Source organism: Pelodiscus sinensis, chromosome 13 (assembly GCF_052426305.1).
Source record: "Pelodiscus sinensis isolate ZL-2025 chromosome 13, ASM5242630v1, whole genome shotgun sequence".
In the NCBI taxonomy this organism is placed as follows: Eukaryota; Metazoa; Chordata; order Testudines; family Trionychidae; genus Pelodiscus; species Pelodiscus sinensis.
In genome coordinates this window covers 47,510,897-47,537,695 of record NC_143064.1, presented here as the reverse complement: position 1 = coordinate 47,537,695, position 26,799 = coordinate 47,510,897, and the positions used below count along the sequence as shown (strand labels likewise).

The 26,799-nt window shown below is 61.3% G+C and overlaps 1 protein-coding gene across 2 annotated transcripts; it reads left to right on the top strand.

Annotated features, from left to right (window-relative positions):
* The first annotated feature begins 96 nt into the window (after window positions 1–96).
* Window positions 97–26,793, top strand: BCORL1 (BCL6 corepressor like 1). Of its 2 annotated transcripts, none has more exons than XM_075896619.2 (14): window positions 97–318; window positions 7,540–7,678; window positions 12,224–12,314; window positions 12,463–15,015; window positions 15,343–15,508; window positions 15,732–15,812; window positions 16,104–16,508; window positions 18,550–18,779; window positions 18,884–19,090; window positions 19,186–19,352; window positions 19,514–19,659; window positions 20,875–20,952; window positions 23,073–23,226; window positions 25,293–26,793. In XM_075896619.2, exons 2-14 carry the CDS (start codon window positions 7,593–7,595, stop codon window positions 25,570–25,572), a joined length of 4,644 nt encoding a protein of 1,547 aa, XP_075752734.2. In that variant the 5' UTR covers window positions 97–318; window positions 7,540–7,592; the 3' UTR covers window positions 25,573–26,793. The 2 variants fall into 2 exon arrangements, with proteins under 2 accessions (XP_075752734.2, XP_075752733.2); XM_075896618.2 differs by lacking the exon at window positions 97–318 and adding an exon at window positions 712–1,106.
* Window positions 26,794–26,799: the final 6 nt, after the last annotated feature.

Sequence of the window (26,799 nt, the reverse complement as noted above, 5' to 3'; positions counted from 1 at the left end):
GGGGGAGGGGACACAGGGGGCAGGGCTGTGCCGTAGCAGCAGCACAGGCTTGGGTGCGGGACCGAGGTCCCCACTTCCCCGAGGAGGGAGGCGGCGCGGGAGGGCGCTGCGTGGCGCGGGGCTGGGCTGCCCGGGGTGCCGAGGAGGGCCGGGCGTTGCCCAGGGCTCGGCCTGCGAGCGCGGTGCCCCGGCGGGGCCGCGGCGGCGGAACTTGCGCTCCGCACAGGCAGCGCCGGGCCGGGCCGGGCCGAGCGCGGCAGCTCAGGCGGTGCCGGCCGGTTCGTGGCGCGGCGGGCGGCCCCGACCCGCGTCTCCCAGGCAAGTGAGCTATCCCCACGGCGCTGCCCCTGCGCGGGCGGGGCGCTCGGGTCAAGCCCGGGGCGCATCCCCGCTACGGGCGGGCGGCGGCCGCCCCAGGGGCCGGAGCAGGGATCGTGCCCGCCCGCCCGGCCTCCCGGGGCGCGGGCTCCGCCTCCGGCCGGGGGCGCCTGGCTCCGGGCAGCGCGGGCGGGGAGAAGTTCCTGCCAGCCCTCCCGGCCGCGGCCCCGAGCCCGGCGTGCGGCGCCTCCCCTGGGCAGCGCCCGTCCAGCCCAGCCCAGCCCGCCCCCCGGGCGGAGCCCGCTCCCGGGCACGGGGCGCCCGGCCGCCCCCCCCGGCTCGGAGCGCCCCGGCCGCGCAGTCCCCGGCCCCCTCCCCCCGGGGCGCAGCGCGCGGAGGCCCGGCCCCTCCCCGGGCGTGGAGCCCCCTCCCCCCCGGCTGCGCGGCGCTGCGCTGCTGGGTGCGGAGCCCCCTCCCTCCCCCTCGCTCCCTCTCCGGACTCGGCTGGCTCTGCACACCCGACCCCCCCAGCCGTGCGGGCAGGGCGAGGCGCGGCGCACCCTGGGAGTTGTAGTCCCCAGGGCAGGGCCCGGGCCGAGCGGGCGCGGGGGCGGCGGGCGGCTGGACTACACTTCCCGTCAGGCCCCGCGGCGGCTCGCTCTCGCCCTCACACTCCGGCTGCCGCTGCCAGTGTCTCCGCCGCCGAACCTCGCTCGCAGCGCCCAGTGTCCGACCCGCCGCCTCGGGCAGGGGCCCGGCCCGCCCCCGGCCCGCCCCGCCGCGAGCAGGTGCGTGCCCCCCGGCCCCGCCGCCCCGCGCCGGACCCCCGGCTGCCCGGGCACCCCGGGCCCGCTCGCCCCGCACCCACCGCGGGCGCCGGACGGAGCGAGCGGGCGGCCCGACCCCCGCCCGCGGCGGGGTCTCCATGGAGACCGGCCCGGGCGGGGCGGGGCGGGGGCGCCGCGTCCGGCGCGGGACGGGGCGGGGAGCGCGGAGCGGTGACAGCGGAGGCGCGGGGAGCCCGGCGGGGCGCTGCTGCCCCCGGGACGGGCTCGGGCTCGGGCTCGCCGCGCGCCCCGTCACCTGCCGCCCCGGCCCCCGCCCCGCGGGACCCCCGCGCTCCCCTTGCGCGGCCGCCGCACCTGGCCCCTCGCGCCTCGCCGGCGGAGCGTGGCGCCCGGACTTGGCAGCGCGGCTCCGCGCCCGCTCCGGGCTAGGGGGGTGCCCGGCAGATCCGCCCCCGGAGCCCGGAGACGAGAGGCGACAGGCAGCTCCACGGTCTGCGCTTCGCTGCTGCCCTCGGGGTCCTCCGTTGGCGGAGTTCGGTCTCCTGCTGGCAATTTCTGTGACTTTTCAGGGCTTCCTTCTCTGGAGGGAGGTGCTGCAGGAAGTCGAGTCAGATGAGGGGGCATCGGTGCAGGGAGAGGGGCCTGGCCCGGCTGTTGAAAGTGGACAGTACCCAGTCGGCAGGAGCCTTCCTATGGGAACTGTGCACCCTTCCAGACAAGGCCCCGGAGAGGGGCCTGCAAGGGACGCTGACACTCAGTGCACATATTTAGTGGTATTACAGGAGAGCCTTGAAGAACCTCACTAGGAGTGTGCTAGGCACTGTACAAATGTATAGTAAGACCCTGTCTGCTTGCATTGGAGTTCTTTAGGTGATACTGCTTACACCAGTTCCCCAATCTAAACAAGCTATTCTTGTAAAAGCACTTCTTACAAGTCTGGCTATGTACCACTGGAGACTTTGCTTGCGTAGATGCTTTGGTTCAAGATGTGATTTCCCTTCCCTCCGCACACACACACACTACCACCAAACATGTCTGTGCCCGTAAAACTCTTGTCCAGGCCTCAGAGACAGATTCTGTCCCAAAGATTTTACAGTCTCAGTAAACTAGAGAGACAAAAAGTGAGGGGAAGGAGACATGGACAAGGAAAGAGACTTGCCCAAGGGCATGCAGTGGGTTAGTGGCAGGATTGTGAACAGAACTCGGGTATCTTGATTCCTACTGTAGTCCACGCTGCCGCTCAGCGTTACTTTCACTTGGCTCCTGATGTGATGAATGATGTTTTGGGTTGGTTGGAATGCTGGAGAGGGTGCCCAGATGTTATGGCCCATCCTTGTACACTGCATTCAAGATGAGCATCGAGACATAATCAAATTCAGGGGAAGAGCTGCCTTTTGGAATGCTTAGGCTCATGGGGGAGGACATGGATTCCTTTCATGTAGCTTAGGTTTTTATGTCTCAGAGGGGCAGCCGTGTTAGTCTATAGATTTTTATGGTGGATGGAACCAATTTGAGAGACCACCAGGACAGATGCTTATGGGGTCGTACCAAAATGGGAAACGTTGGGATAGTCTTTCAGCTTCTGATCTTGCAAGGGAATCTGTGCTTGGGCCACCGTATGTCCATGGGGAGCCCCACTAATATTTCCCATTATTGCTGCCATCAGTAGAGAGTCTTTGCCAGTACTTTTACCAACATGTCAGCTATTTCTGCAAAGAGCAACTCTGAGAAATGTTAGAAAACTAAATCTAGTGTAGACAAGGCCTTCAAGGAATGAATTAAGAGAGGACTTTGAAGGGGTAGAACTGAACTAGGAGGTGGGGGAGCATTCTTTGGGGTAGTGTATGTCGGGGGCAGGAAAAACTAAAAAGATTGTGTGCAGTGTGTGGTTTTCTTCAGATGTCAGAGATTTTGCAAAGATTTTCCATCGTGTGGTGAATTGCACCCCCTCCTTATAAAAGCCCCCTAAGAATCTGCTGTGATAGACTTCCACAGGGACAGGCTTTTGCGTTGGACTGCTGGCAGCGACTGAGGTACTACCTATAGCTTTAGCCAGTAGGGAAGATGTACTGGTTAAACATTGCTACATTTTTAAGGAACTTTCCTAGTTCAAAGAGGGATGGATTTTTTTTTCATTTGATGTTTTAGTGTATTCTGCAGGTCATTTGCAAATGACTTAAATTAGAGTTAGTGTGTCTTTAAACTGGCCCAGGCAGATACATGCTCACAAGCTCAGCACGGCTATAGCCAATGGTCATAGCTACAGTAGGCAGCAGAATAGGAGACCCACGTTCATATTGGGGTTGTCCTTTCCTCTGCAGGCCAAACACGACATGAACAGTTACTAATGAAGACTGTGGTAGCTGTAGCCTGGCTTAACCAGGACTGAATTGGGCTGTAGAGTGGTATGACTTTATCACTGCTACAGTGTCCAAACTTTTTTAGGTAAGTAACCTGATACGGTTTGCATTCAGGGCTACGTTTTTCAAACCTTTTTTCCAGTTGGATTCGAGTCCCACGTGTGACCCTCTGGAGAGGGGATCTTCCTAGTTCTGTTGCCAACAGTTTAAATGGTTTGTATGAAGTGTGGGTGGAGCCGAAGCCCTGATAGGACATTTCTGGAAGCTCTTTGTATTTGTGCTTTTTTTGGACTTCAAAGGCACTCTGTCACCTCAAAGATCACACTTGGTAAACACACACAGTTCTGTGCCTGCATTACTACTGGTATCAAAGATAATTAAAGTGAACATTTGTAAAGTAAAATGTGATTATTAATTACGGTTGATGCAATTTGTTTCATTTTGACATTTTGCTAAGTTGCACTGAAAATGAGTGAGATCGGTTTAATTTTTTTATGGTCATTTCCACTCAGGTTTGCAGGCGAAGCATCCAGGTTGCATCCAATATAGATGATCATTGATTTGTTCAATACCGCGTTTTCCTCTGGAGTTTAAAAATGTAAAAGAAATGTCCTATCAGACTTAGGTTTTGTAACCTCTTTTTAATATATTCCACAGTGGGGCATCTGGGATCTAGATAGTGCAAGTAAAGTCTCTCATCGGTTTCCAGGGTCACAGTGCAACCCTTCTTAGCATTCTACAGGCCCCCTGGCCAACTGAGTTGTAGAACACCTTAAAAAAGGCAAAATCTAGCCATGTGCTCATCCTCAGTAGCTCTTGCTATGGACTGCTGTGGGAAATCAAAAGGAAAAATTGATGGTTGATGATTCCCAGTCTTCTTCCAGTCGAGGCAAACTGCTAGGTGCCCTGCTTGAGAGGAAGCAGCGGCTGGGAGCCCGTGGCAGGGCGGAAGGAGGGACGTCAGCAGACAGCATTTGCAGTGCTCAAGTATTTGAACGCTGGCTGAGCATGTTTCTCTTAAATGATGTTAGCATTGAGGTAGGCGCTCAAGTGAAGTGTCCTTGCCCTGCACTTTGCTAGCACTGGGAATTACTCAGCTACAGCCACTGATATAGGTGCATCCCAGTGCCTAGTGCAGACAGGCAGAGCCTCTGCTCGCACTGGTGGTGTTTGCCCTCCGTAGCTAACCAGGTTGTGCTGGAATGGTGCAAATCTTGGCTCCCTGGGGCGTTGCCCATCTGCTCTAGGCATGGCACTAGTACACCTTTGCCACCGTCTGGCCCCCGGGCAAGTCCTCAGTGGAGACAATCGTTTGGTACCCCGAGAATTTGAGTGCGCTCCACTGGTGATAGCAAGAGTGGGAAAGCTAGTGCAGGCTGTCCGTCAGTGGTTTTACCAGCCTGCTGTCTCGTGCTCGCTCTGAGCAAGGTTTCATGAAACGGTGGTAAACTGCTGGCAGCTGCTTGATACTCGTGTTCAGATTGAAACAGAATGAAAAGTTGGGTTTAAACCCGAGTCAGGGTGTGTCTACACAGAGATAATCGGGTTTATTTCAAGAGTATCTAAGGGGGTGGTAGCTGTGCCCTGCATTTCTCAGATAGAATTATCTCTGCACCTGGCACCTCTCGCTTGCAGCTCACTTTCGTGAGGATCTTCTGATTCTTTTGTTGCTTCCTCTGGAATTGGGGTTTGAAACCACCTGAGCCAGGTGTTTTACTTTGCCTCTACATTTGCATGCCTTGGTTCTGACTCTTGGTTGGAATTCTGACTTCCTTCCCTGTTTCTTGTTCATTCCCTGGAAAATATCTGTCTTTGGCGTGTGTCTTGTATCTTCCTTGGGAAGCAGAAATCAAGAATGCATTTAACAATGTCTGTTCTGTCACTACATCTTCCTGGCTCTGTCCTAGAGGCCCTGCTGGTTCCATCATTGACCTCTTCGTCCTCATGCACTCAAAAATGTGCTCTTTGTTGTAGCGGCTTGTGAAATCTTGCCATCAGCCTTCTCTGTTAATTTCAAGCCATAATGCCTCTGCCCCATCAGTGCTCCCCTGGAGGTTCCCTAGTTCAGTTTCTCCCCAACTTTTCATTCTGTTGAGCACAGTGGTACATGCCTCTCTCTCCCCATGCCCACACAAGAGTCTCTTGGAGCGTTCCTTAACCGTCTGTGCTGCCAGCGCTGTCAGACACTTTCCCTTTCCCTTCTTTCAGTTCAGCCCCGGATGGTGAAATCCCCACAGATTGTTTGTTCCCCTATTTCCTTTGGGTCCTTGCATTTCTCTCCAGCCATTGCAAGACTTCTCCCTTTCCCACTCCAAGTCATCTTTCGTTCTTGCTGGGTCCAACCCAGTTCGTGGGTTTCTCATGCTCAGCCCAGGTACCCATTTCATTGTTTAACATTTCTTCTCTAGTCACATGTGCTTATTTGAGTTGCTGCTTCCTCCCTTCATTTTCTGACTTCTGGGTAGCTTCTCCTCTCTGCGGTCTCTCCTGGCTCATCTAAACTCATTTCCCTCATCTGTGGCTCACTCTGTCCCTTCAGCCAGTACACTGATCTTTCTCTGGCTCCTCCTGCCTCTGCGGTCCTTATTGCATCCCAAAGGCGTTCTAGAAACATCCCACTGACCTACACTGTGCCTGTGTGTACCAGGTGTGTCCTGCCTGGTACTGAATGAGCAGGCAGGGTGTTCGGAGAGCATCTTTAGTTCTTCAGCTTTCCATCCAATTCCTCCAACCTTCAGTCTTCTCTCTCTACAGCTAGCTCTGGTGTGGACGGATAGTACAGGCCTGTCCTTGTCCTGCCAAGAGCTTGTGTCCTTCTGACATGTCAAGACAGAGAAAACTATTGAAGATTTGGGACCAGATGCTGGGTTTAGCTATCTTTCCGCGCTCTCAAGGATGCCGGTCATTTGTATCTCTTTTTCTTCGTGTATGTTACATCTATGACACAAGAGCTTGTCTGACAACGTCACTGCCTCCTTAATCTCGCTTGCCGAGCCTAACCTACCCTGCTCCTGCCGGCCATGCACTTCAGAATCTTCCCCTGCCTCATTGCTCTATTTCTGTTTATCTCGATTAATTCTCCTGGGTGATGGGACTCGAGTAGCATCCCTGTTCTGAGTGTTTAATGAGACAATACTACTGCAATGGCAGGCACGTCTTCCCCCCAAAAGTTCCATCTCAGGTGGGCCAGATGCCTGCCTCTCAAATCCCCGGCAGAGTCCCCTGTAAGCCGTGTGCTTGTGCGGCCACTCAGGAGAGATTCGCAGGCCGCCAGCTTATTAGCAGAGCGCCCACTGGTAGGTTTTTTGTTTCTACTGATGGTGCGTGTTGGCACGTGCTTCAGCGCACATAAAATTTATTCCACACGTGGATGGGAAAGATTAGAGGGAACACTGATCCCAGAGTGGTTCTCCTCTACTGTCCATCCATAACCCCTAAGAGAGCCCGCAGCTTCCTAACCATAAGAAAGTGAAATTCTAGTTGTGAAAACCCCGTGACGTTTGTCAGGCAGCGCCCCACACGTACCCACCGGTGGCTCCCCTCAGGTATACCCTCAGCACCTGCTTGCCCGAACAGTCGTCGTTCTCTCTAGACAATTGTCTCCTCAGCTGGGTGGTGCTACCTGATCAAAGCTTGAGTCTATGCTGGCATAAGTCTGGTGTCTTAAGGCTGCCTTCTGCCTGCTGTCTCGGGGGATGGAGGAGGCCAGTAAGGTAAAGGGGACGTGGAGGTGTCTGCATAGTGTGCTTTCAGGGGACCTTGTTCTACAGATTGAATGGGTTTGATGAAAACACTAGCTACTAGCCTGAATGTCTTGTCCCTGCTGTGAGCGTGCTCATCTCCTAGGGTCTGTGCACACAGACTTCTCACTGCTCATGCGGTGTACCCCCTCTGACGGGAGCCTGCAGCGGGTAGGTAAGGAGGGCGTTGCCCACCGAGGTGCAGATTGACCCCCCTTTTCGCAGGGCTATGGCATACAGAAGACCCCTCTGAACTGCCCCAGACACACGGCTTTCTTGGAGAGTTTGCAGCATCTTGGGAGCAGCCTCTGACTCTTTGTTTTGTCTTTGCAGGCGGAGTGGCCTCGCGAGCCCCAGCAGGTCCTGTCTGGTGGTGAGCAGCTGTCATGATCTCTACAGCACCTCTCTATAGTGGGGTGCATAACTGGACCAGCGCTGAGCGGATTTGCATGTGTGGCCTCAACGAGGAGAGGTGAGGTGCGTGGGAAGGGTCCAGTGCTTGCAGGGGAATGACCTTGGAGGCTTGCTGGACCAGAGCTGCCAACTGTGTGGAGCCAGGGTGCTGCGTGTGGCCTTGCTGCCCTGGTGTTAAGGCTGCTCTTGGCTTTGTTGCTACCCACTTGTACCTTTTCTCTTGAGATCGGCGCTCTCAGCCAGTGCCCAGGGGCCTGGCCGTTGGGACCTGAGAAGATGGATGTGTGGACAGTGCAGCCTAGGGAGCTGAGAAGCATTTCCAGTGGGCAGTGCAGATAAGATCAGTGGTTCTCGACCAGGGGTATGCAGAGGTCGTCCAGGGGATACGTCAGCCCGTCCAGATACTTGCCTAGTTTTACAGCAGGCTACATAAAAAGCCCCAGCAGAGTCAGAACAAACTACAATTTCATACCAAATGAGAGAGTCAGCAGTTTGTCAGTAACACTGTGATGTGACACTTCTGTATTTTTAGGTCTAGTTTTGTAAGCATGTGGGTTAACTTAGGTGAAACTTGGGGTACACAGGAGAAATGTGACTCCTGGAAGGGGTACGGCACTCTGGAACGGGTACGATGATTAGCCAGGGAAATTGCGTAAACGCTATAGGCCAGGGATTACGGGGGGTTAGCAATTGGTCATGACCTGCTCCCTGCAGCAGTCCTGACCGGTCCCATTGCCTGGCGCTCCCTGCAGCTGTTCCCAGATGCAGTGCTCAAGGCTGGCCGGCTTGTGACCTCCCTGCTGTCAAGGTGCAGTGGAAGTTTTTCAGCGGTGGCAAATGCTCTAGGAGGGTCGGACAGTCATTTTGTATGGAGTAAAAAGAGCAGGGTGTGGTGCAGACTGTCCTGCACTGGGGCGGGAGCAGTCTGACGCCTGCTTCCACAGGCCCGAGAACAGTGGGGCCAGGGAGACTTTGGCACATGAGGTCTGGCCTCTCAGAGTAGTTACCCCTTGAGAGAGGCTATGCAGGCCTACTTGGCCCTAAGCAATGTCCGGGTTTCAGGCCCCTGGGCACCGCACTGTCTGGGCACCTCAACAGAAGTACCAAGCAGCCCAGAATCTGGACAGACAAGCCAAACTGATCAGAACTGGATGGCTTGGTTTGGTTTTTTACCAGCTGTCGGCCTCCACGTAAAGCGGGTGGGGATAATTGTTTGGGGGCACCAGTCATTCCGTTTCCCTCCTGGGCAGGGTATTGCATCACTGTCCCCGCCGGCTCCCGTCCTGGCAGCCTCCCAGCGCCACGGGGGGTGGCTTCTAGGGCAAGGCTGGCTTGAGCAGTGTGGGCGCAGCTTGTCCTGCCGCTGCCTGGGCTCTGCGCTCTGGGGTTCAGGAGAGCTCGCAGACTCTGGCCCCGTCGCCCTCGCCCGGTGGCTGTACTCCCCTCTCCCTGCCCAGCGGCGTGACTGTCGTTTGCATCGCCGCCGGCTGCGCGCTGGGCTTCTCGGACCGCAGAGCACGAGATCGGGCGCTTGCCCCAGGCCGCCTCAGGCGCCGAGGGGCCAGTCCAGCGCTTGCCTCTGCGTCCCAGCCTCTCCAGCCTGGCTGTGCAGCCAGGCAGGGCCGTTGGGACAGTCGGGGGATGGCACGGCAGGCTGGTCTGCTGTGGGGAGGGGGCCTGGGGACGCTCCCCGCTGGCGGGCAGGCTGCCCTGCCTGCTGGAGCCCTGGCGCCTGCCGGGGCCGCTGAGCGCAGCGCGGGCCTGCCTGCTCCGCTCCAGGGCCAGGAGCTGCGCTCTAGCTCCACCTGCTGCCCTTGCCGCGTCCCTGCCTCTGCCTGGGCTGGCGCCGGAGCAGGAGGTGGAGCCAGAACGCGGCTCCCAGCTCTGCTGCATAGGCAGCTCTCTGTGCCAGCTGTCCAGCTTGTCGTCACGGAGATGCCTGCCCGGCCAAGGTCTCGGCTCCCTAACGCCCCCTACCCCTTCGCTGGTCCCACCCAGCTCCAGGCACGTGCTGCTTTTCCGCCCAGCCCCCACGGGACAGTTGTCGAGGAAGGGGTGAGGGCCGTGGGGCGGGGCTTGGCACCCGGGGGGGGCACGGTAGAAAATGGCCCCTTAGCTCTGCCTTTCCTGGCGCACCGATCTGCCAGCTTCATGGCCTTCAAGGAGAGGGAGTGAGGGGCCCACGGGCACAGTTGGCACGTCTGTTGCATGTTTGCAAAAGCCCCCAGCTACTGCACGGTAGATGTCTAGCCGGCGGCCACGGGGGAGGCCAGCTTAGGTACGGGGGAGGTCCCTCCCTGTCCGGCTCAGTGGCATTAACAGAACACACGTGCCTGCTGGGTAGAATACATGGCTTGGCCACAGATCCTACCTGGGCAAGTTCCCCGCTCGCCTCTCCAGCTCCCTGGCTAGCAAGGTGGGAAGAAGCTCTGTTTTCCTGGGTACAAACTACTAAAAGCCTATCTCAGGCATCAGACCTAAGGGTTGCTCTCTTGGGATTCCATCCGCCCCCGTCCCATCACCTCTTAGCCGCTGTCTGGATCTTGCTGCTGCTCATTGCGGAAACCTGATCTCCCCTTCTTAATAACAATCCTCTTACGGCGTTTGTGGCCTGAGTAACTCGGGAGCCCAGGTTTAAGAAATCCCTGGCAAGTGAGGTTTGTAAAGAAGGAAAGCAAGGGTGCTGTCTGGTGGGAAGGGCACACGGGGCGGGTGGGACTAGCACAAGGGAGCCAGGGCCGCTGTGGGGAAGACCAGCGTTGCGTTTGGATCATAGCCGCGCCATGTGGAGCAGAACCGGTGCCGGGTCAGGAAACGGAGGGCATCTGAAAAGGAGCAGGTGTAATGGGCCAATCCCAGGATGCGTAAACCTGAAAGTCATTACTCGAGGTACAACTTGAGCAATTGTCTCCCTTCGAGGGCAACCTTAGGATGACCAAGAGAGGAGAGGACCAGTCCTGGACGCTGGGTGAGACGGGTTGGAGGGTTGCATCGCTTACTCCCTGCGGTAGCAGACAAGGGGGGGGAAGAAAAGATCACCAGCGTCCCAGTGTCTGCACTGCCCCCAGCATCACCTCTCAACTCTCCCAGGCTGTTGTCAGCAGACAGGAAACGTGGCGGGGGGCTCCCAGGACACAGCCCTGTGCTGAGCCCCCTTGGAGCAGCTCCTGGTTCAGCTGTTGCTATAGGCAGAAGTGTTGTGTGTTTCCAGTTCTCCTGTCAGACCGTGCCGTGTGCACAGTTGTTACCACTGGCCTCTTGTCTCCTGTCCTCGGTCAGTCTTTACCCTGTGTTCTCACTTTCTGCCTGGGGAACTCCTTTGTTTCAAGCCGTGACTGCCCTCTGTCTTGTGAAGGCTAGGGGGTTATAGACACAGACTCCCCCCCATTCCCCGCACAGGCTGTCTTAAGCGGGCAGCTCCAGTCACACACTCCGGGCCCCAGATGTCTCCTGCTTTGGAGGCTGGAAGGGGGCGATAGAGCTGAATGGGGAGACTGAGGTCGGGCCACAACTGACACTCCTGCCCTAGGGATGGAAAAGAAACCAGAAGTGTAGCTGGTTCTGGGCGGACGGTGGGGCGATAAGACTGGACTACTGTGTGGGTGAGGAGTTAAAGCAGCCAGCGGGAGGGAGGGAGGGTTGGGTTGGTTTTGGGCCAGAACCAGGGTTGCTAGTTAGTATGTGGCTGGACGATTGGCTGGAGGGATGGATCGGGGGTGGGGTAGTACACCTTGTGGGGAATGAGGACGAGGTGTAGCATGAGTGGGGCTGGCGGCGAGGGCAGGATTGACAGGAGTTCCACACGGGGCGGGTGGCCTGACCTAGAATGTGCAGATGTGGAGAGGACAGGACAAGAACATGAGGAGGCTGGGAGAGGGTGGGACTCTTTCTGAAAGAGGATTGTGTGGGGCAGGCAGGGCTAGACCTGGGGACTGTGTGGGGCAGGGCAGGGGGGAAGGAGGGAAATTGGGGGAGGATGAGACTGCCAAGTGAGGAAGGTGGGACTGGCAGGCTGGGGGAGGGGTGGTTTGGGGGGGAAGGTGGGACTGGCAGGCTGGGGGAGGGGTGGTTTGGGGGGGAAGGTGGGACTGGCAGGCTGGGGGAGGGGTGGTTTGGGGGGGAAGGTGGGACTGGCAGGCTGGGGGAGGGGTGGTTTGGGGGGAAGGTGGGACTGGCAGGCTGGGGGAGGGGTGGTTCGGGGAGGATGGGGGGGTGGCTCTGGGGGGAGTGGGGCTGGGACTGGCAGGCAGGAGGGGGCTCCCTGCCCTCTGGGTGATGGTTATTTTGTGGGTCCCCCCCTCACTCTGCGGCTTCATTTGCCAACTGCCACTTCCCAACTGCCGTGGAACTAATCTCCTCTTACAGGGGCTTTTCCCAGGCCTGGCTCCAGAGGATGCCCTGGGCCTCCGCTCCCCGTGCGCCCGACAGGCGCCGGCTCCCCAAGGTGTGCCTGCTGCGCTGCCTTTGGGAGCTCGGCGAGCAGCCCGGGGCGGGCCTGGGGAGGCAGAGGGTCCCCGCTGCCCCGTGGCCAGTGAGCACGTGCTGGGCGGGGCAGCGCCACTGCCTTCATTGTGCCTCCCTTGTCTTGTCTCCTCTGCGGCAGGAGAGCCCCGCTTTCTGATGAGGAGTCTAACAAGAGCAGCTCCCAGCACTTGGGGTCCCAGGACTTTTGCGGCAGCAGCAGCCTTTCCAAGGTGAGCCCCGGCGCGAGCGGCTGGGCGGAGGAGCCACGGGCTGTGCTGGAAGGGGCCATGGAAGTGTGACCGGGCCCAGGGGCAGGGCCTTTCCTGTGGGCATTCTGGCTCATCCTCCAGCCCGTCCCGTCTCCCTCTCTCCTTGCAGGTGGAGCTCACAGCGGTCGGTAGCGGTGGCAGCAATGCCCAGGGGCTGGATGCAAATGGCAGCGTGGAGGAAAAACTGGGGCCCAGGCTGGACGAGCAGGCGCCCGAGCCCCACCCAAAGGCAGAGTGTGCCGGGAAAGCAGCAACAGAAGAGAGTGCGCTGGGCCCTCTGGCAGACCAGGGAGACGGCGGGGGGCTGGAGCCCGCAGTCCCGGGAGCTGCGGAGCCGGAGAGCAGCAGCGCTGACAATGCCTGGACGCCCGCAGCTCTTCCCAGTGACAAACCGGCTGAGGCATCTCCTGCCTGCCCCAGCGCTCCAGGCAGCGAGCATGCTGGGAAGGAGAAGAGCCCCCTGAACGCTGAGACCCACGGGGCGGCAGGGCCTGGGGAGGAGACGCTGCCTGTGGTTGCGCCCAGCTGCAACACCCTTGCCTCCACCCCAGCCACTTTCACCTTGAACAGAGTGTGCTTTTCCACAGCTCAGGCCCCAGCTATGCAAAAAATGCCCCTGTCCTTTCAGGCCGGGGCGGTTCTGGCCCCAAGCCAGCCCCTGGTGTACATCCCACCCTCCAGCTGTGGGCAGCCGCTCAGCGTGGCTGCTCTTCCGAGCCCCCTGGGGGTCCCCTCCACCCTGGCTCTCCCCGTCCTTCCCTCCTACCTGCAGGAGCGCGGCCTGCCAGGCATTCTCGCCCCTCCGGAGCTGCGCTCGTACCCCTGCGCCGTCTCCGTGGCCCGGCCCTTGGCTGCAGACTCCAAAGGGGTGTCTGTGGAGGTGAGCCAGCTGAGCTGCCCTTCGCCTGCAGGTGGGAGCAGCACTCCAGCCGCTGCCGCTGTGGATGGCCCTCTCCCGTCCATGGAGGGCTCTTCGCTTTCCCCCAGCAACACCTCCCTGGCGGCGTCCTGTGGGAGCGCAGCGCCCGCCCCGGGTACTGGCCTGCACACCAGGGCCTCGGGCGCCCCAGAGCAGCTCGCTCCAGGGGCCACCACTTCCCTTTCCCCCCTCAAGTCCCCCCCCCAGCTGGAGCGTGAGATGGTCTCCTTCCCAGAATGCAGCGAGATGCCTCTTGATCTGTCCTCCAAATCCAACCGCCAGAAGCTGCCGCCGCCCAGCCAGCGGAAGACCCCGCCCATGCCCATCCTGACACCGGTGCACACCAGCGGCAAGGCGGCCCTCACCACGGTCCTCTCCAAGTCCCAGCGTGCGGGCCAGAGCGCAGGCAGCAGCGTCACCTCCTGCCTGGGCGCCACCCCGCCCTTGGTCATTTTCCCTGACTTCCTGCGCAACGGTGAGCAGGGCGCCTGGATGAAGAACTCCACCGCGCTCATCAGCGCCATTCCCGGCACCTACGTTGGGGTGGCCAACCCCGTGCCCGCCTCGCTCCTGCTCAGCAAAGACTCCAGCATTAGCTTCAGCAGGGACCCCCAGCACCTCCCCAAGCAGGAGCCCATTTCCATCATCGATCAGGGAGACCCCCGAAACGCCGGGCCCCCCGCTGGGAAAAAAGGCAGCCAGGCTAGTGCGGAGGCTCAGCAGGACCCCGCCAGGCGGTTCCTCTATGGCAGAGTTGCTGCGGGGGCTCCCTTGTGCCAATCCAAAGAACTGTCTCTCTGGAATCCCGGTCAGACAAGCATCTACCCCCGGTGCCCCGTGAACGGGAAACCGTCCAGTCCCCAGCTTCTGCCCGTTGGGTGGTCTCCCTACCCCCAGCCCCCTCTGCTCTCCATTGGCATCTCCACAACCGGACAGCTGCCCCTGAATCAGAGCAGCGCCTCCAAGCCACCTGGCGCAAGCGAGCTCCCGGCGTTTCCTGGCACGCAGCCTGCAGAGTCCGGCCCGGCAGCCCCCAAGGCCCCAGAGGGGCCGGAATGGGAAGCCATGTCCAAAGCCCAGAACTGCAGAGCCTCGCCCAAGGGCTGCAAGGAGCCCCTCAATCCGGTCCTCGGAGCTGGAGCTCAGGCCGGTGCCGTGGATGCCAAGGGGAAGGCCGAGAGCCCCCCCAGGAGCCACGGGGGCGATGACCCAGGGCCTGACGCCGGTGGAGACAGCGCTGTACAGACTGAGGCTTCCCAGGGCAGCTGCAGCCTCAAGCAGTCGGACTCCAAACCCAAGAACCAAGTGTTAGCTGCCTATCTGGCACATGAGCTGCCTGTAGCCAATCAGCACAGCCTGCAAGCAACCTGTGAGTTGCCAGCCGCACCTCTGGAGAGTCCCCGCAAGGAGCCGGGAGGGGAGGTGGCCCGGGAGCCGCCGGCCGCAGAGGCCCCCCAGTGCGTGCCCCAGGTGGACCTGTCCCGCGTCAAGAAGGAGCGCGTGGAATGCGATGGGCCGTTTGCCTCCGGGGCTTGTCTGCGAGCCGGGGCAGCCCCCAAGGGCTTTCCTGAGCCCAAGCTCAAGGGAGCAGCCCAAGTCAAGCAGGAGGGCGGCGTGTGCTGCAAGGCCAAGCGGCAGCACGACGGGCGGGCCAGACCGGCCCACAAGAGACTGAAGTGCAGAGCCAGGGACGTGGAGGAGGCCTCCAGCAAGTCAGGGAGCCGGAGCTTGCATGGATGGAAGGTGGGTGAGCAGCCTCCATCCCTGGAACTACGTCACGGGGAGGGGCAGCCGTGGCAGGAGGAGCCATTGGTGGGGCTGCAAGAGGCTTTGGCCGCTGGGCGCAGGGATCGCTTTGGGGAAGCTCAGTGGGGCCGGTTCGTTCCAGGCACCTGAGCCGCCCTGGCATGGGGTTTGCGTAGGACGGTGGGCTGGGATTGAGGGGCCTGGCTTGGAGCTGAGGGTTGGGGGTCAGGGCTGAGCGGTATTGACGGGGCTGCCAACGGGGGACAGTATCCTGGGGGGGGATTAAAGCAGGGACCAAAGCCTGGATCTGTCCTGCATTTGCAGTGGCGGAAGCATCGCGGGGACCTGCACGAGATCAGCAAACGCGATGGCCGGGTGGGCCCCGGCTCCATGAACGAGCACAGCAGCCTCAGGGTAAAGCGCAAGCGCAGGAGGCCGGCGAAGACAGAGCTCCAGGCCCCAGGGCAGTGTGGGGACAGTCATGAGGAAGGTAGGTTACAGCCCGGCACAAGGCTCTTCCCTTGCAGAGCCAGGCTATAGCGTGGCCTTAGCCCTCTGCTCCCCTTGCCTGCCAGCAGAGCCGGCTGCCGGGGCTCCTGGAGCGGAGCCTCCCCCCGAGAGATCCCGTCCAGCGTGGTGCATGGGCATTCCCAGGCCAGCAGGCCGTGGTCAGCCCTGCTTCCCTCCAGCCTCAGGGCTCTCCTCCCTTCCAGGTTTCCTGGAGAAGAAACCCAAGAACAATTTCCGTGACTTCATCCCTGTGGTGCTGAGCAGCCGGACACGCAGCCAGTCAGGTGGGTGAGGGCAGCAGGCCCCAGGCTGGAGATGGCGCTGCCAGCGTGGCTGAGGCTGAGATGCCCTGTCCGGTCGGCACTGCGAGCCCCGGGCTGGCTGGGAGCTGAGCACTCGTCTGAGTGGCTCAGTGGGGACTTGGGCAGCGGGCGCGTGTCCCTGCTGACATGACCCCTCAGACTTGGGGTGCTAAGGAGGGGCTGTCCTGTCCCTGGTTCCTATCCGGGGCGCTTTCGGCTCTGCTTGTGTTGAGAGGTCTAGTCACGACGCGTCTCCTGGGGTCTTCTCTGCAGGGAGTGCTGGCGGCTCCTCCGCGAGCGTGAGAGGAGAGTGCGAAGTGACTGGCCAGGAGCTCTTACCGTTGCTGGAGGAGGAGCAGGAGGAGGAGACGGCCCTGAAACGCCGCAGGCTGAGGAAATCCCACCGGATGTCCCGCTACCACAGTCGCAGGGCCCGCGACAGGGCTCAGTTCGAACAGGGCAGCTGCCACCTGCGGAGGGCCCGGGAGCTGCCCTGGAGAGTGGAGGCACCGCGGCAGCTGTGGGACCCGAGCGAGGAGGACGACGACAGCCACGTCAAGAGGAAGAAGAGGAGGCGGCAGAAGAGCCGGAAGTACCAGACTGGGGAGTACCTGACCGAGCGCGAAGAGGAGGAGCATGTGAGCTGCTACTCCCACCGGAGGCGGAAATCGAAAGCAGGTACCGGCACGGGCAGCGCTGGCTACTCCACGGGGCCCAGCACTGCCCCAGAGCCAGTGCATTTAGCCCGGCCCCTGCGCACGGCTCTCGGGGGCCACTCCCTCCCTTGCGCTGGCTCTGCAGCGGGCCACCAGTCACGTACACGATGGGCCAGGGAACCCCAAACGATGAGGGGGTGTTGCTTGGGCACTGACCTCCGTCGCAGGCAGGGCCGGGGGCAGGGAGGGAGGGGCCAGGGTGGACCCTAGGGAGAGCAGGGTCCTGCCTGACCTGGCAGCTTACTGCTCAGACTGGCCTTTGTACAGCCAGACAAACGCCTTGTTTTACACACGGGGAGTTCTCAGGCTTCTGCAGGGGAGTCTGGGTCTGTGGGGTGACTTCCTCCCAGTGCAGTCAGGGCACGCTCATTCCCTTCTCCCCTCTTCCTGGTCCAGGCCCATCTCCTGCACTCCCGCTCCCCACTTGGGGCTCAGCCAGTGGCCCACGTCCTCAGGAGTCCCCCTCCCCCCAGCTCTCCCCTTCTGTGCTCTGGGCCTGGCTGGGAATCGGGGAGTTTGGTCAGCCTCTGGGGCTGCAGCACAGCCTGGCCCGTGTGTGCACTGCTCTGCTGGTACCTTCTGGCTTTGCAGATGGTGGGACTGCTGGTATCAGGCAGGAGGTTGCTGCTGTGGCTGTATCGGGGCCCTTGAGGGAGCTGCCTGGGGAAGTCAGGTAGATGCGATCTGCCTGCAGCCAGGCCACCTTACGAACGGGTCTCGCCCGAGAGCAGCCTGACCAGTTTTCTTAGAAAAATTCTCCTTGCTTGGTCGCTTGGGCCAAGCCAGTGTTTCTAAGCCAGGGGATTGATGGCAGAGCTGGGGGCCACTCACGTAAGGCTGGTGGAGGAAGCTGGTTATGACCCTTTGCCCCAGCCCCATGTGGCTGGTGAGTGTGGCTAGCTGGCTCACAAAAGGATGGATCGCTGTAGCAGTAGCTGTTACAGTGGCTACTGCTTTGGGACGGGTTGGACACCGCGGCTCATGGGGAAGCAGCATTTCTTTGCAAAGCAGGAGGAGAAAGCGTAACCTATGGGGTTCTGTGGTGAGCTGCACCTGTGCAGCCCTTGCGTCATGCTCACGTGCAGGCCTTCCCCTGGGAGCCGGCGGCCCCGTCCCCACGGACGGGCAAAGTGACTTATCCTGCACCACTCCCCTGCAGCCCTCTCCTCTGGCCTGGCAGCGTCGCTAAGGCTGCCTGCAAAGCGCTGGTCCCTGGCGGCCCGCTGGACAGCGATTGCTGATGCCTCCCTGGGAGAAAAGGACCAGGGCTGCAAATACTGCACGTTGCTCTGCGCACGCCGGCTTTAGGCTTTCTCTGCCAAGGACGTTCTTTTCTCATCACACGCTTTAACGTCTTCCCCTACGATTGTGGGTGCTTTGGGGCTGTAACGAGCAAGCCAGTGGCACAGAGCTGGAGGGAAGAGTCCGTGTCTCCACTGGGAGCCTGCATCCGAACACCCCTCCTCCTGTGCACTTGAGAGGGAGAAATAACAATGGCTGGAAAGGCAGCGCGGCAGGGCAGGGCCCGGCGGGGGCAGGAAGGTTCCCTCTCCCCAGCGCCGCTTTGCGTTAAGAGCCGAGTGGTCGCATCCTGGGCCATGTGATGCTGTCTGGGCCTTTAACCCACTGGAGAGCGTGCCAGGAGAACACAGACTGTGCCCTGGGGCTGCCCCAGTGCAGACCAGCAGGCCTGCGTTGTCGGGAGCAAGGTCTGCCGGGGGGGTGCCACCAGCTCCGCCCGCCTGCTCGGCTTAGGGACCGGCCGAGGGTCAGGCCAGCAAGGCGTCCGCCATCACGCACCCCACTGATGCGCCTCCACTTCGTCTGCAGTCCTGCCCCGCCCCCTCACTCTTCTGGACCCCGCTTTTGGAAGAGCAGCTGTGCCGTTAGCCCTCGGCCCTGGGTGACCAGCTCAGGCCTGCGTGGGCTGGCTCTTGCCCACAGGGGAAGCCAGGGCCCCGCAGTCTCTGTCTCGGCTGCCTGTGGACCGTCTCTCTCCTTAGATTTCAGGTACCGGAAGCAGAAGGAATGTAGCCAAGGCAAAGGCTCCGAGCTGCGGTTGAGGAGCAGGCTTCCCCCGTCGCCCCGCAAGTCCCAGGGGCGCCCAGACTTCCGAAATGGCTTTCTCCTGGATCCCCCGGACGGCTCCTCCATCCAGGAAGCGCTGGAGAAGCCGTCAGGGAAACGCAAGTGCAAAACAAAACATCTGGCCGGGATCTGTGAGGAGGGGAAGGTACGGCCAGGCCTCGGGGAGCGGGGGTCATCGGCCCAGCATGTGGGAGGGCGAGGGGGCACCCGGACCCAGCCTCATCCGGCTCCATTGCCTGTGTTCTCCAGGTGAAAGGGCATTGGAGTCAGCCCAAGCCGCGTGCCCCCAAGAAGCCCCAGGAGCTGTGGCCACTCTGCAAGTCCCGGCGGGCCAGCCCAGGGAGCTCCCCTGCGCTGCCTGCCACGCAGCCCGTCCCCCCCGAGGCTCGGCGGCTGATTGTCAACAAGAACGCCGGCGAGACCCTGCTGCAGCGCGCGGCCCGGCTCGGCTACAAGGTGGGTGCTGGCCCGAGAGCCCTTGTGCTCAGCCTCCCTCCGCCCCGCGGGAGACACGGGTGTGTGACCAGCCCCTGGCGCTGTCCTTCCCCCAGGATGTGGTGCTCTACTGCCTGCAGAAGAAGAGCAGCGAGGTGAACCACCGGGACAACGCCGGCTACACAGCTCTGCACGAGGCCTGCGCCCGCGGCTGGATCGACATCCTGCACATTCTGCTGGAGCACGGGGCCAACGTGAACTGCAGTGCCCAGGACGGCACGAGGCAAGCCAGCTGCGAGCCCAGCGGGCGGGGGGCGGGACGCGAGGGACGGGCTGCGGGGCTGGGAGTCATTCCAGCAGTAGCCACCTAGCAAGGCGCAGCTGGGCTGTTCGTCCTGGACGTCAGACCCCTTTGCCTCTGGTAACGCTCTTGTCCCTTGCCAGGCCCGTCCACGACGCAGTGGTGAACGACAACCTGGAGACCATGTGGCTGCTGCTCTCGTATGGGGCTGACCCCACACTTGCCACTTACTCGGGGCAGACAGCCATGAAACTGGCCAGCAGTGAGGTGATGAAGCGCTTCCTTGGCGGTAAGTGCCGAGCCGCGGGGCCTGGTGCACACACGTTCAGGGTCCCTTGCACCCCCAAAGAGCCCAGATGCTTGACACGCTGGGGTGCTGAACAGTCAGGGCGGCAGGCAGGGGCCATAGTTGGACATTCAGTTGTCAGGAAACGGCAGAGGGAGGCTGGGTAGAATACAATTACTTCTGCTCCAGTGCACACCAAGGTGCCAGCTAAGTTTTCCCATCCACGTGCGGAATAAATTTTGTTACATGCACCGAGGCATGTGCGGACGCACACCATGGGTAGAAACGTGCTGCTGGCTGAGTGCGCTCTGCTAATCAGCTGCGCGGCACCTGAATCTCTCCTGGGTTACCTCCAAGTGCTCACTTGCAGGGAGCCCTGGTGCCCAGTCCGGTCTCTTCTGTTTCTCAGACCCTACAAGATAGGGTGGGATTCGTCCACCAGCCACAGCCAGCACAGGAGAGCCTGCCTCAGGCAACAAAGGCAGGCAGGAGAAGCAGGGCCCACTGTGTTCACGCCTAATTGACACTTCCTGCCTTGACTGAGTGATGGTCTCAACTCCAAAATGACTCTGCAAACACTGACAAGTAGTTAGCTGCCTGTGGTGGCCGGACTGCTTCCAGTCATGCACCGCCCCGAGGCACAGCGCCAGCTTGCCTCTGCCACTCGCGTGGCGTTGGGGTCCCGGTCTTGCACGGAAGCACGGCCGAGAGAAACCATTAAGAAAGGAAGCTGACGGGTGACCGAGGTGGTGCCTGAAACTGTTTAGCTGCTTTTTGTTCCTCACTAGATCCACGTTGCTAAGTATCCCCCTGGTTCTGCGCGGTCTACTCAACTCAAGCCAGTTCTTGTGTGCTTGGAAATACCCCCTTGGAAGGGCTACAGCCCCGCCCCCCCCCTGGAAGGGCTACAGCCCCGCCCCCCCCCCTTGGAAGGGCTACAGCCCCGCGCCCCCCCCCTTGGAAGGGCTACAGCCCCGCCCCCCCCTTGGAAGGGCTACAGCCTGACTCCAGGGGGTTCTAGTGTTGTCACTCCCACTTCCTTCCCGTTTGCAGTGCCTGGCTCATGTTCTCTGGTCCCTGCGCCCCCTCCCCCGCCTCGGACTGCAGTGAGGAGTGCATCACCTCAGCGCTCTGCTGCGCCCCCCTTCCTCCCCCCGCTGGTGAAGGGCTGGTTGTGGATAGCTGCTCTGAGTGCCTCCTGCTCACTTTCCTTCGCAGATTACCTCTCGGATCTCCAGGGCCGTGCTGATGGGGACCCCCGAACAGCATGGGATTTCTACAGCAGCTCTGTCCTGGGTGAGTGCAGCTTCTCCCACTCCTGCGGGGCTGTGGCGGGGCTGGGCGTGGCGGGGCTGGGCGTGGCGGGGCTGGGCAGGGCGTGGCGGGGTGTGGCGGGGCGGGGCTGCGGTGTGGCGGGGCTGCGGTGTGGCGGGGCGGGGCAGGGCGTGGCGTGGCTGCGGCGTGGTGGGGCTGCGGTGTGGTGGGGCGGGGCAGGGCGTGGCGTGGCTGCGGCGTGGTGGGGCTGCGGCGTGGCGTGGCGGGGTGCGGCGTGGCGGGGCTGCGGTGTGGTGGGGCGGGGCAGGGCGTGGCGGAGTGCGGTGTGGCGGGGCAGGGCGTGGCGTGGCTGCGGCGTGGTGGGGCTGCGGCGTGGCGTGGCGGGGTGCGGCGTGGCGGGGCTGCGGTGTGGTGGGGCGGGGCAGGGCGTGGCGGAGTGCGGTGTGGCGGGGCAGGGTGGGGCTGCGGTGTGGCGGGGCAGGGTGGGGCTGCGGCGGGGCGGGGCTGCGGTGTGGCGTGGCGGGGCTGCGGCGGGGCGCGGCTGCGGCGTGGCTACTGCATGAGCCCGCGATAGTTTCACCCCATTCGCCGACTGAGGAATCTGCGAGCTCCTCACAGGGCCTTTCCTCCATTATGCGCCCGCACAGAGCCCAGCCGAGGTGCGCCCCCTTGGGAGCGTCGGGGGCCGGGCCCCAACCACCCCACTCCCTCCCTTCCTGCTGCCCATGGCAGCCAGGCGGGGCTGCCTCGGCGGTGTCCTGCCCTGTCTGTGTTGCTCTTCGCGGAGCAGGTGGTTTGGAGTGAGCGTCTGGCGGGCCGTTGGGACAGTGGGGACAGAGCCCTTTTCATCCCTGCAGGCGTTTCCCCAGGCACCGCTGAGGCTAAGCCCCACGGTTTTGGTTGGCTCGCTCCAGGAGGGAGGGCCTCCATCCCAGCTTTCAGCCAGCGCGTCAGCTTCCTGGGGGCTTGCGCCCAGCTCTCTGCTCTCTCTAGCTGTGATGCGCAGTTTGGCAGGGCACTCGCACAGACCTGACTCCGCTCCGACTCCTGGCCCCTAGACAGCTGCCTGCCCGTCGCCTAACGTGGGCTCAGGGGGGCAGATGCTCAGAGGAGATTGGTTACTTGCCGCCCAGTGACGGGTTCTTTGGGATGCTTTGCCTGCGCAGACCTCGCCGTCCATGCTCCCTTCCCCTGTGCCTGGGGGGTTTGGGGCCACTATGCCCTCGGGAAGGGGCTAGCGAGCACGCAGGGGCATGAGTAGCCCAAGAGATACTGCTGGCTAGAAGAGCTCAACCTCCTTGCATAGGGCCCAGGGTGGGCTCTGGGGTAAAACCTCTGAGCCCCACTTACCGAGGTCCAGGAACTCCTTCCAGCTTCCCGTGAGCCACAGGACGGAGACACCTCTGCCAGGCTCCAGCGTGAGCCCCGGGAGCGGGTCCCAGGCGCGGGTGAATCTGGGGGCAGTGGGCCGGGAGTGGCTGGAAGCCGAGAGCCCTGGAAAGATGCTGTCGACTGAACAGTCCCGAGCCAGCAGCTCTGGGCGGGACTCGGCTGCAGCTCCCGTCTGCCACTGGATTCTGAGCAGGGCTCTGGCAGGGCCCGGGCGGGACCCGACCCGCGGGGGTTGGTTCTGCGTTACTTGGGGTTGTTTTGTGCTCGTACAGATGAGGCTAGTGGCACGGGCTAGAGTGGGCGGTTTGGGCAGAGGTGCCACTTTCTTCCGCATGCCCCCTCACTGCCGCCAGAGCCACACGTGCCGCCTGCGTCTCAGCCGTACCGCGTCCTCCTCTTGTGATGCGTGTACGTGGGCACGACAGGAAGGACACATCCCGCTGACGCCTGGCCGCGGGCAGTGGGCCGCTGGGTACTGGTTGGAGCCTGCAGCATGGCTCTCGTGTCTGGCGGTGCCTTTGGGGTGCAGGTCACAACAGAGCCCCTCTTTGGCGACTCAGACCCACGTGTGTCGTGTCCCGAGTGGGCCAGGCGCAGTAAGACATGGCTGTCCGAGCCCAGATTCCTGCCTGGGGCTTGGAGCTTCATTGTGGGTGGAAGAACAGTTTCTGTCCCCCGTCCCTAGGGAACCTCTGAGCACCAGCAGGCGAGAGTCGGGAGGTGCCATCCCCTAATTGTCTTTGTTTCAGAGGGGAAGGACGGGGTCGGGTGCGACCTTCTGCTCAACCCGCCTGGAAGCTCTGACCAGGAGGAGGAGGAGCAAGAGTCCGACAGCTTCGTGTTCGAGTTCTCCGACAAGCCCCTGCTTCCGTGCTATAACCTCCAGGTGTCGGTCTCGCGCGGGTGAGTGCCGCTTCCTCTTGGCGTGGCAAACCGGCCCAGGCGAGCTGGGACGCTGGCATACGGGAGGGGGGGGAATGGGGAATGGGCGTCTTCTGGGCCAGCTGAGGATGGAGGTCAGCCCGAGCGCTATGCAGAGTCCCTGGGTTCGCCCTCTGAGCAGCAAATGGGGCTTTCGAGAGCCTGAGGCGGTTGGTCCCCCCGGTGCTGTAGAATCCCAGGCGGGAACGCTACGGTTTGGCGTGTACCTGGCAGATTCCATTGGGAGGTCTCGCAGCACTTTGCCAAGGGGGCAAAATGGGTCATTAGCCTGAGCTGGCCAACGTCTCCCAAACTCTGGCGCTTCCACAGAGCTCTTTCTCCGGCCAGGCGAGCAGCTCGGTGCAGCTCCAGAGCGCCTCGCTCGCACCCGCGGGAACTGGTCCTCTAGCAGATACTGCCTCCCCCAGCTGGCAGCTCGTACCCAGGGACCGGCACAGGCAGAGCACCGCTGGGCGGTGGAGGCTTCCCGAGCTTACGCAGCAAGTCTCTGGGTCCCCGCTGTGGGGCACTGCCCCTGCACAGAGCTGCCTGAGAAAACAGAGTGTGGGCCCTTGCTGCACTGAGGCATGAGGGGCAGAAACAAGCCCCAGATCAAAGCAGCAGAGCAGGCTGGGTGGAGAGCAGCATGGGCCCATTCCTAGCCGTGGGGCACTGTATAAAGGAGCGAGGAGATGGGGGGTTCTCCACAAGAAGAGAATAAAGCCCCAGGCTAGGTGGGTCCGAGGCCTAGAAAAGAATGAAAAATGCAACGTTTTCTGTAGTTCTCTGCAAACAGCCAGTCTACAGGCCAATCCGAGTGTTGGGACTCATTGAGAGAATACGACTAGACTGCCTTCTTGCCTCTGTCCATCCCTCGCACGCCCACAGCCTGAATGTTGCATGCAGATGTGGTCACCTCGTAAAATATATCTCGGCATTGGAAAAAGTGCAGAAAAGGGCAACAGAGATGAGGAGGACAGAGCAGCTGCCGTGTGAGGAGAGATGAATAAGACAGGGAGTTTCAGCCTGGAACAGAGACAACTAAGGGGGGATAGGACAGAGGTCTATAAAATCATGTCCAGTGTGGAGAAAGTGACTAAAGAGTTATTTACTCCTTCTCATAATACAAGAACTAGGGGTCACCAAATGAAATGAATAGGTAGCAGGTTTAAAACAAAAGGAAGTAATTTACAGCTGCACAGTCAACCTGCGGAACTCCTCGCCGGAGGATGTTGGAAAGGCCAAGACTATAATAGAGTTCAAAAAAAGCCAGATAAATCCATGGAGGACAGGTCCGTCAGTGGCTGTTAGCCAGGATGGGCAGGAATGGAGTCCCTAGCTTCTCTCAGACAGGGGAAAGATCACGTGAGGATTCCCTGTTCTGGTCATTCCCTTTGGGACACCTGGCACTGGCCACTGTGGGCAGACAGGACACGGGGCTGGACGGACCGTTGGTCTGACGCCGTCTGGCCGTTCCTGTGTTCATGCAGACGTCCTGTCCTAAGCTCGTTTAGCTTTGCTGTGCGCTTGTCGACCGCTCTGGCTGCCGCCCCGGGGGAGTGTTGCGGCGTGGTGGGGATCTTTGGGACACATTTACCAATGTGAAGTCAATTCTTCTTTACCCTCCCCCGTGAAACCAGCCCGGGAGGCCCTGGTTTACAGACCTGTCATTTCAAATGACAAGAAACCCTCTTTTTCGAGGTGAAGTTCTGCGGCACTGGGTGCGGCACGTGACTCTGCTGCAGGCCAGCGAGGCAGAGGTGGCTCCTTTCAGAGCCAGAGTAAGCGCGTGTACGAGTGACGCGCGTTGTTCCATTCGCTGGGGCGACGTCGCTGGGGCTGTCGATCTTCAACCTTTCTGGCATCCGCCGATTGCCAGTCGAAGGCAGGCGGGGGGATCCCGGCGGGCCAGGGTGGCACGGGGTGGTAGTTGCCCCGTCTGTCCCAGGTGAGTGCAGAGGGGCCTGCCTCCAGCTGGGCTGCACCGTGGAGCTGGTGGGGCGGAACGTCTCCCTCACTAACCCGTGCCTCTCCCTCTGCTCTCACAGGCCCTGCAACTGGTTTCTCTTCTCCGACGTTCTCAAGAGGCTGAAGCTTTCCTCCCGCATATTCCAGGCTCGCTTCCCGCACTTTGAGATTGCTGCCCTGCCCAAGGCGGAGTTCCAGCGGCAGGTGTCCTCCAGCCAGCTGCTGGCCCAGGAGGAGGTGCCCGAGGCCCCCGAGCTGCTCCCCCAGGGCCCTGCAGAGACAGTGGAGCTGGTGCGTTACGAGCCGGAGCTGCTGCAGCTCCTGGGCTCGGCAGTGGAGTTCCAGGCCTGCAGCAGCTGACGGGGGCTGGCGCTCTCCCTGCGTCGGACTGCGCCACGAGGCAATAATCTGGACTGAGGGGAAGCAGCCGTCTCAAAGCCAGCAGCAGGGCCCGGAGTCTTTGGCTGCTTTGTTCTCTCCTCGCGGCCCCTGAACTCCCACGGGAGAGACTCCGCTTGTCTCCAAGGACTTCCCAGGGTCCCGCCCTGATGAGCAGCAGCAGATGCAGCTCTCTGCAGGCCCCCTTCCAGCTCGGGCCTGCCCCACCGGGCTACCTTCGCGGGGCCCTCCGGGCTGTAGGACTGTGGGCCCCAAGCGAGGGGCAGAGGGTGCTCCTGCCCTGCCCCGTAGAACCGCGCCTCTCTCAAGCTGCCCTCCCCCAATGTCTTCCATAGTATTTATTTAATTGTATTTAATTTGTCATGTTTCTTTTGTTTCTGCTGAGTCTGTATCACTGTGACGAGCTGAGCCCCGGCCCCTCTGCCACCGTGCACCCAGAGCTGCTCTCCCCCGAGCAGCTAGCTGGCCAGTGACCAGCCGCTGGGCCCCGGCAGCGAAGGGACCAGCTCTCGCTCTCGGGCCGGGGCCAGCTGCCTCCCTCCCCCGCCTCTGCTGGGGCTGTTCCCTTCCCACGAGCAAGGCCAGCTCAGCGCTGTTCTCCAGCCCGGGGCTGGCTCCCCCGGATGCCTGCCAGCCTGTCTCGTGCATTTCACTGACATCGCTTGTTTCTGGACTCTTCCGGGCCACTGTGGAGAGGCAGCTGCAGCCCGGGACTCCAGCTGCCCCCCATCCTCAGACTCCCACAGCAGCCTCTTCCGCACCCCCCCCTTCTGTTCAGAGGAGCAGTTCTACTGCGGAGAGCCGGCCCGAGGGCCACGTGCCCGCCTGGCAGGCAGAGCAGGGCTGCACCGTGGCGTAGATGGTACAGTTTTATTGTACAGGTGCTAACGAGGACACTGAGACTGGACAATCTGTTTCCTGGCTCTCCCCTGTCCTGCCCTGCAGTGGGAGTGGTGGGTGGTTTTTGATTTGTGTTGTGTTTCCTCCCAGCCGGGGCAGCTGTAGCCTCCCCAGGCCCCACTTGTCTGCCTCCCCCTCCCTGGGACCAGACAGCTCCTTTTTTAAGCTGAGGGTTATTGCCTTTGGGTGTGTATTCTGGCTGCTCTTTCTGATTTCTGTTTTATTATAAGCAACCGGCTGTGGTGTCAAAAAACACTTATGTACAGAAAAACCTGCATCAGGCCCTCT

Excerpts from the sequence above, each read along its gene's own strand:
- BCORL1 (XM_075896619.2), top strand. The coding sequence starts at position 7,593 with ATGATCTCTACAGCACCTCTCTATAGTGGGGTGCATAACTGGACCAGC. Across the intron at positions 15,813-16,103 it reads CCGGACACGCAGCCAGTCAG|GGAGTGCTGGCGGCTCCTCC; the intron begins GTGGGTGAGGGC and ends TCTTCTCTGCAG. Across the intron at positions 18,780-18,883 it reads GGATCTGTGAGGAGGGGAAG|GTGAAAGGGCATTGGAGTCA; the intron begins GTACGGCCAGGC and ends TGTGTTCTCCAG.